The sequence below is a fragment of the Gopherus flavomarginatus genome, chromosome 8 (genome assembly GCF_025201925.1).
Source record: "Gopherus flavomarginatus isolate rGopFla2 chromosome 8, rGopFla2.mat.asm, whole genome shotgun sequence".
Taxonomy (NCBI): Eukaryota; Metazoa; Chordata; order Testudines; family Testudinidae; genus Gopherus; species Gopherus flavomarginatus.
The window spans coordinates 84279410-84293866 of record NC_066624.1 but is presented as its reverse complement, the minus strand read 5'-3'; the positions used below and the strand labels follow the sequence as shown (position 1 = coordinate 84293866).

The 14457-nt window shown below is 40.3% G+C and overlaps 1 protein-coding gene across 4 annotated transcripts in view; it reads left to right on the top strand.

Annotated features, from left to right (window-relative positions):
* Positions 1-14457, top strand: part of PLOD2 (procollagen-lysine,2-oxoglutarate 5-dioxygenase 2) — a 92523-nt gene that overhangs the window by 55940 nt on the left and 22126 nt on the right. For all 4 annotated transcript variants that reach the window (XM_050965904.1, XM_050965901.1, XM_050965902.1 and 1 more), the window contains 3 exons: positions 899-1000; positions 9420-9545; positions 11413-11534. In XM_050965904.1, the coding sequence (XP_050821861.1) occupies positions 899-1000; positions 9420-9545; positions 11413-11534 (350 nt within the window). The remainder of the gene's footprint in view (positions 1-898; positions 1001-9419; positions 9546-11412; positions 11535-14457) is intronic.

Below are 14457 nucleotides of genomic sequence, written 5' to 3'. Positions count from 1 at the left end.
TAAATATTTTCCACTTACTACATACGATAAGGAAGAGGGAAATAAACATATCAGGGCAAATACAGGAAAACTGTAACAATTTGAGTTTATCATGGAGCAGTTTTCACATGGAAATTATGTGCTGCCTACTCACTAAATATAGTAGAGGTGGTTGTAGGGCAAATGAGTAGGCAAATTCTAAAACAGGTTTATGATGGTATGGAAGAAATCCTTTAACCTCTGAGAATGGTAATATGAATTTGGAAGGAACCTTATTTGCTAATGTGGCTGTGGATAAAATATGGCACCCGGGACTGCTTAACCTTAGAATAATTATATAACTGATTTGGAGCCAATTCCAAAGTTGCAACACAACTACCAGAGAACCTGTGAGAGAGCCAGGTACATCAGTTAGATATATTTCACTGTTTGTTTTCTGGGTCCTGGAATAGCTGCCCCAAAAAAAGCTTCAGTCCAATTCATTTGACATTCTGTGCACCTGTATCTTCTAAATTTTATATAATCCCTTCTCAGGAAGTTTTTCCCTTTGCCCATCTCTATTTTCCTATAAATACCAAAGACCATCAGTTACAGGAAGGTTACTAACTTGGTTCTGATAATATTTCTTGGCATGGCATTTTTCAAAGACAAGTGAAATGCAGTATGTGTTTTATTATGCCCACCACAATTGTTCAGCTTCTTGAAGCTGTGACCACAAATTCCAGAGGATGTTCTCTCTGTGTCTTGTTCAAGGGGTCAAAATAGCTTTTAGCGGCTGTTTTTTAAGGAAGAAAAGCATACCTATACAGAAATTATTAAACTATTTTGAGGATTAACACTGATGTGTTCATCTGTGTTAAAATACTGAGATGAGTTGCATTTACATATAGTAAGTGTGAATTGTTCTTTTGCTTACTAGATTCAGCTCAGTTACTTTGGAAATTATATCCCTAATGCTTGGACACGTGAAACTGGATGTGGTGTTTGTGATTTAGATTTACTAGACTTATCCACGGTTACAGTAAGTATATCTCATGTATAACTGAACGCTTTATGATACTTGAATTTCAGTGCCCTTATAGTGATTTTTCAGAGACAAAAAGGCTACAGTATGTAATGTTACATTTCAAGCACACTTGAGGCTGTTTTCGTATGTTAGATATTATACAAAATAATAATGGAAACAGATTCATGAGTTACAAACTTATCAGCACTATTTTAAGTGGCAAATGTCAATATTTTCATATTGGTTATAATTTGGCACCACCCCCAGTCCAGAGACCATTTCCCCCCCTCATCCCTAGTCCCACCCCAGAGCCCTCACCCCTCTGCACTCCAACTCCCTGCCCCAGCCCAGTGAAAGTGAGTGAGGGTGCGGGAGAGTGAGCGATGAATGGAGGGGAGATGGAATGAGTGGGGGCAGAGCCTCAGAGAAGAGGAGGGGCCGGGATGTTCGGTTTTGTGCAATTAGAAGGTTGTCAACTCTACTTGCATAAGTGTATGTTACTGTAGATTGCCCCCCTCAACCAGCTACAAGTCTGTGTGAAGATGGGAGGGACTCTGTGTGTGGAAGTGGGAATGACACCAGTTCTGTGTCACTGTTCCTTCCCCCCACCCCCACTCTATCCTGCCTTCTGGACCCCTGTGAAGGGTGTGGTCTTGAGCCCATGCTGTGGGAGAGGGTAGAGAATGGGAGAGGTCACGGGGAAGGAGTGTGTAGGCCAGGAGTAGGGGTAGTTAACATACATTCTCCCCACCACGCCCAGTGATGTACTCGCTTTTCATAGGTGTTTCCTTCACCACCTATCTCAGCTGCCCCAAGATTCCATGGGGGAGTGTCTGGTAGCAGGGCTCTGCTGGAACACTATAGCCAATGAGCAGAGGAGGGCCCAGGAGGTCACCATGAGTGCAGAGGCCCAAGAACTCTGTGTGGCTGTCCTTGGTCTCTTGGGCATTAATTTGAAGATGAGCCCTTCAGGTCTCTGTGTGGGGTGGGGGTGCAAATCCATCTCACCCACCAAAAAGCAGTACAGTGGTGGGGAATCTCTGTGAAAGAAATCCTCATGGAGATTTCCTTCCCCTTAGTTCTTTGTTTTCCTTTGTATAGCAAGCAAAGGATGCAGTGGTGACTGGGGCACTTGTGTGGTGCTGTGCAAACACATGAGAGAGGAGATCCTTTTCCTTGAAGGGCTTGCAGTTTAATTAAAGGCAAGATGCAACAATTGAGTACGGTGTAGAGAGGGGGGATGGACCATAATAAGAAATAATGAGTCTGTTAAGGGCTTAAAAGGGCTGATGGGCCCATGTCTTCCATTTGCATTGGGGATGGAGAGACTCAGCTACCTACCTTTGGGCCTAGTGCTGATGGTGTGGCTTCTGCTTCTGAATTTCTTCCTGGAGAATGTGGGGGATATCTTGTAGTGCCACACCCCCAGAATAATTCCACAAAATTTGAAAATTATGCAAAATCCATTGTCTTGCTTGGGTGTGCTTTCTATTATTGGTAGCAATTACATATGCCCTGCTTAGTGGTGCATTTTAGTACAGCATATGCCACTTTACTGGTAAATCTTCAACAGTAGTTAACATTTGCTTGTATTCAACGCGATAAGTTACCGTCACACTAGTCTCAGTAGAGCAGTTCCTGTCAGAATGACAGTAGATAGGAAATTTCTATTTTTTTAAGACATGCCTGTGTACCACTTAATCACCTCTTCTTTGAAATGATGCAAATTGGAATACAACTTGAAAATGAAACAGAAGCAATTATATTTGTAAGTCAAGCTGATTTCCCTATGAATGCTATTCAGTCCATATAAACCTGGGTATGAAGAACAACCTAATGTTTGCTTTCAGGAAAACATGCCAACATGTTTCTGGATTTCACATATGGACACTGTATGCAGTGTTGTAGCCATGTCCGCCCCAGGTTATTAGAGAGACAAGGTGGGTGAGGTAATGTCTTTTATTGGACCAACTTCTGTTTGGTGAAGGAGACAAGCTTTCTTTTTATTAAGATCATGATTTTTAGTGTCTAGCAAAGTTACATAATAAAGACTGGATTTATGGCTTATTACAACCATTTGAACTCGCTAACCCCCCCTTTTTGTCCTCATGACTACAGGGGCGTTAACAGGCTACTTCATCTTAAATGGTTCCAAGGGTATGGCTACACTTGCAGCTGTACAGTGCTGGGAGTTACAGCTGTCTTCGTACAGCTGCGTAGGGAAAGCGCTGCAGTGTGGCCACATTTGCAGCGCTGTTGGGAGTGGCTGAACAGACATTCTGGGATATCTCCGAATACCTCTGGAGGCCAATTACAGCGCTTTTGATGGCCACACTGGCGGAGCAGCACTGCATCACCAGCGCTGCAATCATTATACCCCAGGCAGAGCAGGAGTACAGCCAGTGCTGCAGCCAGGGAGATGCAGCGCTGTATGTGCCTTGCAAGTGTGGACAGTGAGTAAGTTGCAGTGCTGTAAACCCACCACCAGTGCTGCAACTCTCCAGTGTAGCCAAGCTCTTAGACTATGCGCTACTTATGCTACACTATTTCTGTATTTAGCTGTGACACTTGGAGTACCTCTCCCAGACCTGAAGAAGAGCTCTGTGTAGCTTGAAAGCTTGTCTCTCTCACCAAACTGAAGTTGGTTCAATAAAAGACATCATCTCACCCACCTTGTCTCTCACACATGGCCGCCGAGAGTGGGTCCCCGCCCCCTTGTCGGGCCTGCTGTCACATATGGACAATGACATGGAAATTTCATCACATCCTGTTATCTTATGCAGACACACTGTAAGTGAATGTGGACTTGCTTAAAGAGAACTAACTTGAAGCTTTTTGTACCCATATTTGGTTTCTGTCTGAAGTCCATTGCAGAGAGTTTAAAAAATGTTTGTCTGGTTTAGAGGTAGAAAAATATTTTTAATAATTAATTTTTGTGTGTAGGAGTACATAACTAAAAGCTTAGATGTCTATCTCAAATAACTTACAAACCTGTCCTAGATAAAGTTTCCTAGTTTTGTTTTAGGATGATCTTTTTATGTAGCATTCCTGTAATTTAATATTACTGTTCTAAACCAAAAGTCCAAAATAATTTATGCATCTAAATGGTTTAAAAGCCTTTGCCTGGCTTTGCAACACTTCTCTTCTATTTTTAATGAATTATTTTATTATTCTTGTTACCATAAATTGCAAATAGAAAAATAAATTGTGCTTAATGCTAGCAAGCAAGTTATGGTCATCTATTTGTATGATTATAAAATTTTTTATTTTAATCAACTACAGTAAAATATATCTACAGTGCATGTCTCCTGTAGCTGACCCATCAATAGTTCCTGGAGTTCCTTAATAGGGAAGTAGAATATGGCTTATTTAGAAGGTTATGCCTTGCCTGTCTTTGGTTGCTTTCCATGCATTAATGAACTCTTATAATATGGATGAGTAAAATATTTTGTGGCATAAATTCAGTTATGTAATTTGTTTTTAAAATCAATCTGTTTTCCTTTAGATAGCTAAAATGTTAACTTTATAGATTTTTGCGTACTATTTCAAAATTTATTTTGTGAAATGCTGTTTTTCTAATGTTTATATGCATTTCTTTCATAGACCAGTAATTTTAAAACCTTGACTTGCAATATTCAGCAGCTACACTGACAATGAAAATAACTTGTAGAGAATTTAGTTAAGTACATAAGAGTGGCTATATTTGGTCAGACCAGTGGTCCATCTAGTAGCAGTTCTGCAATTTCATATTTGAGTTTCTTCTGAACTCTTGGCTGAATATCATCTGGTCCTACTGACTTATTGCCGTTTCATCAATCAGTTCCAAAACAACCTCTACTGTTGCCTCAATCAGAGTTTGTCAATATGTCACCTAAAAAGAATGGAATCTCCCTCACATCTTCTGCAGTGAAGACTGTTGCAGAGAATTCATTTAGCTTCTTAACTGCCTTGTCTTCCATGAGTGCTCCTTTAGCATCTCGATGGTCGAGTGACCCCGCTGATTGTTTGTGATATGTCCTGTTTCTTATGTACTTTCAAAACAGAAAAAAAAATGCGATTAGTGTTTGTGTCTTTTCCTAGTTGTTCCTCAAATTCATTTTTGGCCTGCCTAATTATACTTTGACTCTAGTTTATTCTCCTTTCTATTTTCCTGAGTAGGATATGACTTCCCATTTTTAGCAGATATTGTTTTAAATCTCTAACAGCCTCTTTTACTCTGTTTAGCCATTATAGCATTGAGGTGGGGTGGTCCTCTTATTTTTTTATATATTGGGTGTGTGTAGTTTGACCCTTTCTAATGGTGTTCTAAAGCCACTTCCATGCAGCTTGCAGGCATTTAACTCTTGTGACTGTTCCCTTTAATTTTCATTTACTTAGCCTCATTTTTCTGTAGTTCCCCTTTTTGAAGTTCAGTGCTCCTGTGATGGCTTTGGTATTTTCCTCCCTCCAAGGATGTTAAATTTAGTTATATTACGGTTGTTGTTATTGAGCAGTTCAGCTATATTTACCTCTTTGGACCACTTCAGGAATAAATCAAGAATTTCTTCTCCTCTTGTAAAAGCAGCAAAGAATCCTGTGGCACCTTATAGACTAACAGACATTCTGGAGCATGAGTTATCGTGGGTGAATACCCACTTCGTCAGATGCATGTAGTGGAAATTTCCAGGGGCAGGTATATATATATGCAGGCAAGCTAGAGATAATGAGGTAGTTCAATCAGGGAGGATGAGGCCCTGTTCTAGCAGTTGAGGTGTGAAAACCAAGGAAGGAGAAACTGGTTTTGTAATTGGCAAGCCATTCACAGTCTTTGTTTAATCCTGAGCTGATGGTGTCAAATTTGCAGATGAACTGAAGCTCAGCAGTTTCTCTTTGAAGTCTGGTCCTGAAGTTTTTTTGCTGCAGGATGGCCACCTTAAGGCCTGCTATAGTGTGGCCAGGGAGGTTGAAATGTTCTCCTACAGGTTTTTGTATATTGCCATTCCTAATATCTGATTTGTGTCTATTTATCCTTTTTCGTAGTGACTGTCCAGTTTGGCCGATGTACGTAGCAGAGGGGCATTGCTGGCATATGATAGCGTATATTACATTGGTGGAGGTGCAGGTGAATGAACCGGTGATGGTGTGGCTGATCTGGTTAGGTCCTGTGATGGTGTCACTGATGTAGATATGTGGGCAGAGTTGGCATCGAGGTTTGTTGCATGGATTGGTTCCTGAGCTAGAGTTACTATGGTGCAGTGTGCAGTTACTGGTGAGAATATGTTTCAGGTTGGCAGGTTGCCTGTGGGCAAGGACTGGCCTGCCACCCAAGGCCTGTGAAGGTGTGGGATCATTGTCCAGGATGGGTTGTAGATCCCTGATGATGTGTTGGAGAGGTTTTAGCTGGGGACTGTATGTGATGGCCAGTGGAGTCCTGTTGGTTTCTTTCTTGGGTTTGTCTTGCAGTAGGAGGCTTCTGGGTACATGTCTGGCTCTGTTGATCTGTTTCCTTATTTCCTCATGTGGGTATTGTAGTTTTGAGAATGCTTGGTGGAGATTTTGTAGGTGTTGGTCTCTGTCTGAGGGGTTAGAGCAGATGCGGTTGTACCTCAGTGCTTGGCTGTAGACAATGGATCGTGTGATGTGCCCGGGATGGAAGCTAGAGGCATGAAGGTAGGCATAGCGGTCGGTAGCTTTTCGGTATAGGGTGGTGGTAATGTGACCATCCCTTATTTGCACTGTGGTGTCTAGGAAGTGGACCTCCTATGTAGACTGATCCAGGCTGAGGTTGATGGTGGGGTGGAAGCTGTTGAAATCGTGGTGGAATTTTTCCAGAGATTCCTTCCCATGGGTCTAGATGATGAAGATGTCATCAATGTAGCATAGGTAGAGAAGGGGCGTGAGTGGACAAGAGCTGAGGAAGTGTTGTTCCAGGTCAGCCATAAAAATGTTGGCATATTGTGGGGCCATGCGGGTGCCCATAGCGGTGCCACTGATCTGGAGATATATATTGTCATCAAATTTGAAATAGTTGTGTGTGAGGATAAAGGCACAGAGCTCAGCAGCCAGTTGTGCTGTGGCATCATCAGGGATACTGTTCCTGACAGCTTGTATTCCATCTGTGTGTGGGATGTTCGTGTAGAGAGCCTCTACATCCGTGGTGGCTGGGTTGATGTTTTCTGGAAGGTCACCAATGCTTTGTAGTTTCCTCAGGAAATCAGTGGTTTCACGGAGATAGCTGGGAGTGCTGGTGGCATAGGGTCTGAGTAGAGAGTCCACATATCCAGACAGTCCTTCAGTGAGAGTGCCAATGCCCGAGATGATGGGGCATCCAGGATTTCCGGGTTTGTGGATCTTGGGTAGTAGATAGAATAACCCTGGTCGGGGCTCTAAGGATATGTTGATTTGTTCTGGTGTTAGTGTAGGGAGTGTCCTGAGTAGATGTTGCAGTTTCTTAGTGTATTCCTCAGTGGGATCTGAGGGAAGTGGCCTGTAGAATTTGGTTTTGGAGAGTTGTCTGGCAGCCTCCTTTTGGTAGTCAGACCTGTTCATGATGACAACAGCACCTCCTTTATCAGCCTTTTTGATGATAATGTCTGGGTGGTTTCTGAGGCTGTGGACGGCATTGCGTTCTGCACAGCTTAGGTTATGAGGCAAGCGATGTTGTTTTTCCACAATTTCTGCCTGTGCACGTCGGCAGAAGCATTCAATGTAGAGGTCCAGACTGTCATTTCGACCCTCAGGAGGAGTCCATGTGGAGTTCTTCTTCTTGTGCTGTTGGTGGGAGGGTACCTGTGTATCAGTGTGCTGTTCAGTGTTGTCCTTAAAGTATTCTTTGAGTCGGAGACGGCGAAAGTAGGCTTCCAGATCGCCGCAGAACTGTATCATGTTGGTGGGGGTGACAGGGCAGAAAGAGTCCCCGAGATAGGACAGATTTTTCTTCTGGGCTGAGTGTGTAGTTGGATAGATTGACGATATTGCTGGGTGGGTTGGGGGTACCACGGTTGTGGCCCCATGAGGCAGGTAGGAGTTTAAACAGCTTACAGTCCTTTTTCCTTTGTAGGGAGGTGAAGTGAGTAATGTAGATCTCCTGTCTTATTTTAGTGAAGTCCGTTTGTATGGAAGCTTGGTTATTGATGAGAGTCTCCAGGTTGGAGAGCTCTTTTTTGATGTTTTCCTGTTTGCTGTATAGGATGCTGATCAGGTGGCTCCTCAGTTTTTTTGATAGAGTATGGCATAATCTCTCACTGTGGTCTGTGTAGTATGTACATAGCGGTGGATTTTTTACCTTTAGTCCATTTGGTATGATGTCCATCCGTTTGCATTTGGAAAGGAAGATGATATCTGTCTGTATTTGTGCAAGCTTCTTCATGAGGTTGATGGATTTCCACTCCATACGGCTAAATGCAGTGCCTTGCATGGTGTCAAGTATCAGAGGGGTAGCCGTGTTAGTCTGGATCTGTAAAAGCAGCAAAGAATCCTGTGGCACCTTATAGACTAACAGACGTTTTGGAGCATGAGCTTTCGTGGGTGAATACCCACTTCGTCGGATGCATGTAGTGGAACATCCGACGAAGTGGGTATTCACCCACGAAAGCTCATGCTCCAAAACGTCTGTTAGTCTATAAGGTGCCACAGGATTCTTTACTGCCTTTACAGATCCAGACTAACACGGCTACCCCTCTGATACTTCTCCTCTTGTGGGTTCCATGACTAGCTGTTCCAAGACATTAATGGAATCTAGAAATTTTATTTTTGCATCCCAACCTCAGGTGACATGTTCCCAATCAATGTGGGATAGTTGAAATCCCTCATTTTATTGGATTTTCTGTTTCTGTAGCCTTTCTAATCTGCCTGAGCATTTCACAGTCACCATCACCATCCTGGTCAGGTGGTTAGTAGTGTATTCCTATTGTTATATGCTTATTGTTCAAGCATGGCATTTCTATCGATAGAGATTCAATGGAACTATTTGATTCATTTAAGATTTTTGCTAAATTTGACTTTCTTTCACACATAGTGCCATCTCTCCCTGCCTCTACCAGTGCAACCCATTCTGTCGTTCCTATATATTTTCTACTCTGTATTGCCATGCCCCATTGATTATTTTCGTTCCACCAAGTTTCTGTGATGCCTATTATATCAGTAGCCTCATTTTAATATCAGGCACTCAAGTTCTCTCACCTTAGTATTTAGATTTCATGCATTTGTTTACAAGCACTAATAAAATGTTAATATTTATTTTCTGCCTTTATGTGATATAATTAAATGGGACTCTTTCGTTTGCCTGTTGCTCTTCAGATCTTATCTATACTTCTATCCCTATTCATAAATCCTTCCCAAAAGGAATGTCTGTCCGAACTCCACACCTTCTGACTTTCCCACAGCCCTCAGTTTAGACTCCTGTATGACCTTTTAATTTTACATGTATTTTGTGTCAACATATTATTTCTTTTAGGAACATCCAAGGGTTACAATTGGTGTTTTCATTGAACAACCAACACCTTTCCTACCTAAATTTTTAGACAGACTGTTGACTCTGGATTACCCAAAGGAACTACTTAGTATCTTCATTCATAATAATGTAAGTACTGGGGAACTGTCTGGAGCAGTTCTACTTTTATTCAGGTGCAATTGCTAAACTGTAATTGAGATTTTTTTTTTTGTAATATGGTAAGCAGCAATGGAAAATATGCAGTAATGTTGGTAAATAACAGCAATAGCACTTTTCTCAGAGTTTATTTGATTAAATTCAAGAGGCACTTTCTGGAGCCTTTAATTCAGTTATATTAGGGTTTTTTCCTGCTTTCTGTGGCCAAGACCTCAATGTTATTTTGTTACAATTTGGGTTCCTGATGTTTGTCATAACATTTGTATTACATGAGGCTCCCAGCCTTAAAGTGAAAGATATGAGTTTCCAAAACATACACAGGAGAGAACAGTTGGGCTGACTTCTAGTTTGAGTGCTCCTTACTAATCATCTAAGGCAGTGGTTCTCAACCTGTGGCCACGGTCCGCTTGCAGCCCAGTCAGCACAGAGCTGCGGCCCATGTGACATCTTCAGGGCCATACAGATGGTGTTGGATGCAGCCCACATAACACATTGTGGGCCGCATCATAAATAGGTTGAGAACCACTTATCTAGGGGATCAGTCCTGCAAGATTTAGGCCCTATTGACTTCAGTAGCATTAATCACATGAGTAATTACTGATGTGCACAAGTCTTTGCAGGATGTGATAGCAGGATTGGTCCCTGTATTTTTCTGACTTTACACTGGCATGTAGTCCATTGACATCAGTGGCATAGCGTGTCTCAATTAGGAGTTGGCCCTCAAGCTTTATGAATATTTTTGTGGGGGGACAGTAACAGATATGCAGATTATATACCAGTAATAACTATGGGTTTTTATCATTGTGCAAAACAAGTGCCTCATTGTGCCAATCAGAAGTTAAATAGCCTTTGAAATGATCAAAAGAAGTTGGCTATCCTTGTAAATATAAAGAGGGGGGAAATTGGTGAGGATTTTTTTAACTTATTCTAAAGCCAGCCATGTTATGAGAGTTGGCTTAGAACTATTTCATGCTGTAGAGAACTGTAAGGCATAGCTAAGGAAATTAGCAATCAAGAGAAATAATAATTAGAAAGTAATTTGAGAGAATTATTAAATATTCAGCACTTCTGTGAAAATACACAGAACTGTTGGTTTTACCAACTTGGGTGAAGATGCTCTGCACAACTTCCACCTTGCTTCCTCCCCACAAATGCTCTGTTCTTTCAGTTTCTTCCAAACAGTTTCTTCCAAACAGTTTCTCCACCTCCATCCATTTAAAAGGCCTTATGTCATAACAAACTGCCTAACTTCACAGAAGGATGGACGTGATTCTAGCCAGAGTAAGTTTTGTGACTGTCCTCTGACTGGCCAACCAGGATCATTGGAGAGCAGTGAGAGAAACTATCTCTATAGCATTCTTAACCTGAAAGTGAGAAACTGAACCTAAGATCCAAACACTGATCCCTACATGCATTTTATAAAACTCTAAGCCCCCATCCTGCAGCAACTGGGTATGTGTGGGCAGACCCCTACATCTCTACAGAGCCCACTGAAGTCCATGGGAGTTTGCATGGGCATAAGGGTTCATCTGTGCAAATTTTATTGTGGGCTTGGGGCCATAGTTTGCAAAATATGCAGTTTGCAACTCCTCCAATACTAGAACCATAATAAAAATACAAATTCCATTGTTGCAGCACAGTGGTTTTTCTAAGTTCTTCAACAAAGGAGTTTTAGTACTTGAAAATATTCTGAAGATATCTGCAAAAATTGTAATGACTTCTTCTTTCGTCTTGTGATGGTATTCAAGTGCAAATTGTACTAAGTGTTTTATTATGTGTGTCTTGCAGCACAGCAATTGGTATTTTACATTAACTCTGAATTATTTTAACATGATTACAGGAGGTTTATCATGAAAAGCACATCAAGAAATTTTGGGAGAAAGCCAAGAAGGCTATCAGAAGTATAAAAATTGTTGGACCAGAGGAGAACCTGAGTCAGGCAGAAGCCAGGAACATGGGAATGTAAATTCTGTTTTTCTATGTCCTTTTTTAAAAAAAATTGTATACTAACATTAAGTTAGATTATACATTTTCAATAGAGAATAAATAGACACTAAAACAAAGATTTTCATGGAATAACAAACTCTATTTAGACACAGTGTAATATTGAATGTTTTATGATGTGTCCTCATGTATGCCATTATTTGTTTTTAATATAAAAAGCTGTTCTTCATTTATGTAGGCATTTCTTGTTGGCTTGGATTTAATTTTATTTAAATGATTTATCATTTGGACTCCAGATGAAGGCTTTAAGAATATAGGGAATAATAGATTATGTAGGAGTGGAACAGATGTTGTGGATTATTCATGAAGTATATCTGGCAGGAACATGAACATATTTCTGAGCATATATGATGAGCAATGAAATCTGTCCAAATCTAAATTTGTGTTTTTTAAAAAGAAGCATGCTATGCAAACAAAGTAAATGATACAACATAAAATACTATTTAATCTTTATACTACATTACACTACAAGATGTGTGGATGTTATTTCAAGTTTAAATAGATAAAATACTTTTTTTTCAGAAATTAACTTTTCGGCTACTATTTTCAGGGATGCACATATGCTCAAGACCTAAAACAAAGTTAGTATAGAATGATGTCGAGGAAAAAAATACAGCTTGCGTGCAAAGATGCATCAACTCTATGCATTCTTGTACTCAACATCTTTGATCTTGTTTGTTATAGTAAAATTAAATTAAACTTAGTGTAGAACTAGGAGGAAATCTGGATATGAACACACCATAATTTTCTCTTTCTGCATGTATGGAGTAGGGTGGGGTTCAGAAATTGAACCCAGACCCAGATTTTGCATCTGGCTCCAATTTCATTAATTTGTATTTCATTAGTTCAGATCCATTCTGAACATCCCCCAAGCTTTATAAGTGGGTGTAGTTTGGAACCTGAGCTTTGATCTGTATTGTATGGCTTTGGACTCTCTAGGTAATGGTGAGATTTCAAATTCTCTCTATAGATACCATGTTAAATGACAGATCAAACTGCTCAGTAATCCATTTTATTTCCCTAATACCAAATATATACATTCCTACTCAGTGGGTTTACAGTTACTTTCATTTTGTGCTGTAAAATACATTTTCTTTCATTTTAAATTATTTGTGTTGGGGAGGGCCTTAGTGCTATTATTTTTTTTTCTAGATTGTGTAGAATTACATCACATACTAACGGTTAACAGATTTCTTGGCCTTTTTCCCATTTTTTGTTCTAAATGTATATGCAGCTACTTCCAACTTTACATCTGCTTCCATGTTTTTAATGGCCTCTAAAACTGTATTTCATGGTACTTCTGATGAGAAATTCCAATCGTGATTATTCTCAGGACATTGCAAAACAATACGTAGGGGAGAGGGACTGAATCATACAGGGCGCCTAGCTGTTGTTCGTTTGATATTGAGAATTGTTGATTTAAACTTCCAGTGGATGTTATCTTTATCCATGTTTAAGTTCTTTTGACTTAATGGTCTAAACATCGCTTAAAGGGTTATAGATATTTTCTGTCCCCTAAAGGGCAATCCATATTACCAATGTGTTTCTGGCAATCTTACCTGCTGCTGTGTATTCCTTAGGGTCTTTTATTACCTTGAAGGCATAGTAATAATTAAGAAAAGGACCCTCACTATAAAACCAATTAAAAGTTTCAGAATAGAATAACACAACTCCAAAAGCACAGTTAAACCACAGGTTAAACAATCAAGAGTTTGGAAGTAAGAATCAACCACTAAATTGTTAGATATATAAACACTTCCTGTCTGCTGGCAACCCCCCCCCCCCTTACTAGTGGTGATGACTAATGGACTACATTCCCCTCTTGGGCTTATTGGTGCCTATTAGATATAACTTAAGATACCAGTAGTGTCTTTTATTGCATCTATAGGCCAAATGCATCCCTGGTGCTGTTTGGTTAGGCATGAAGAGTTGCACGCCCAATGTCAGGGCTGACTTTGGCCTTTGTGTATTTACATATTTGTCCTGCATCTTTTTCTGACAGCCACTGTATATTCCTTGCCTTTTCTCTGCATGCCTAGGTAGTTATACTAAGAAATGTTTCAAAAATATTTCATTGCCATTAAACATATGTTTCCCAATGTAAGAGGTTAAATTTGTATATGTAATATATGGCCATATAAAAATGTGTACTGCATCATACAGGGCTCCAAGCTATTGTTAGATCAACTATCTTCCTCTATCCCCATTTAAGTTCTTTTGAATTAATGGTCTAAACATCACTTAGGTTCCAGGGATTACTGGTATTTCCTTAGTTTTGATTTCCTGTAGATTTATTCCTTCATCCATCTTTAGGGTTGACCCTACCCTTATGAGTGAAGAGAGGATCATGAAGTCTACTCTGTGCTGCTCTTTTGAGGTTGGAAGTTTGAAAAAAGAAAGAAATAAGAGTCTGCTTTTTTTCCGCAATTACATACTGCACTTGAAAACTTATGAACTGGTTTATTGTATGTGCAGCTCTAGAGGATCTTCCACCCTCCCCCATTTATATTATTTTACAAGCATGAAAGCGCAGCGCTATCTTCAATAATAAGCTTATATCCTATTATAACACTAAGCTCCAGATCTCAGTTACAGAGCTTAGAGATCTCTGCCTCCTCTCATGAAGCTTACAGTAGCATAATGTAACAGAAAGCAGAACTACATACAAAAGCCCCTAAAACTCTTTGTGATCCAGCAGATTATAAATAATTTAAATGGATGGTAGGAGTGGTGGTTATAAACTAGCCATTCACCAGCAAAGAGCCCCACAGAGCTACCTGTTTGTCAGTGTTGCATAGCATTCTGTCAAATTCCCCTTTGTAAGATAAAAGAGTATAATCACATTGTGATACATCACACTGGATACTTATTTCCACCACAA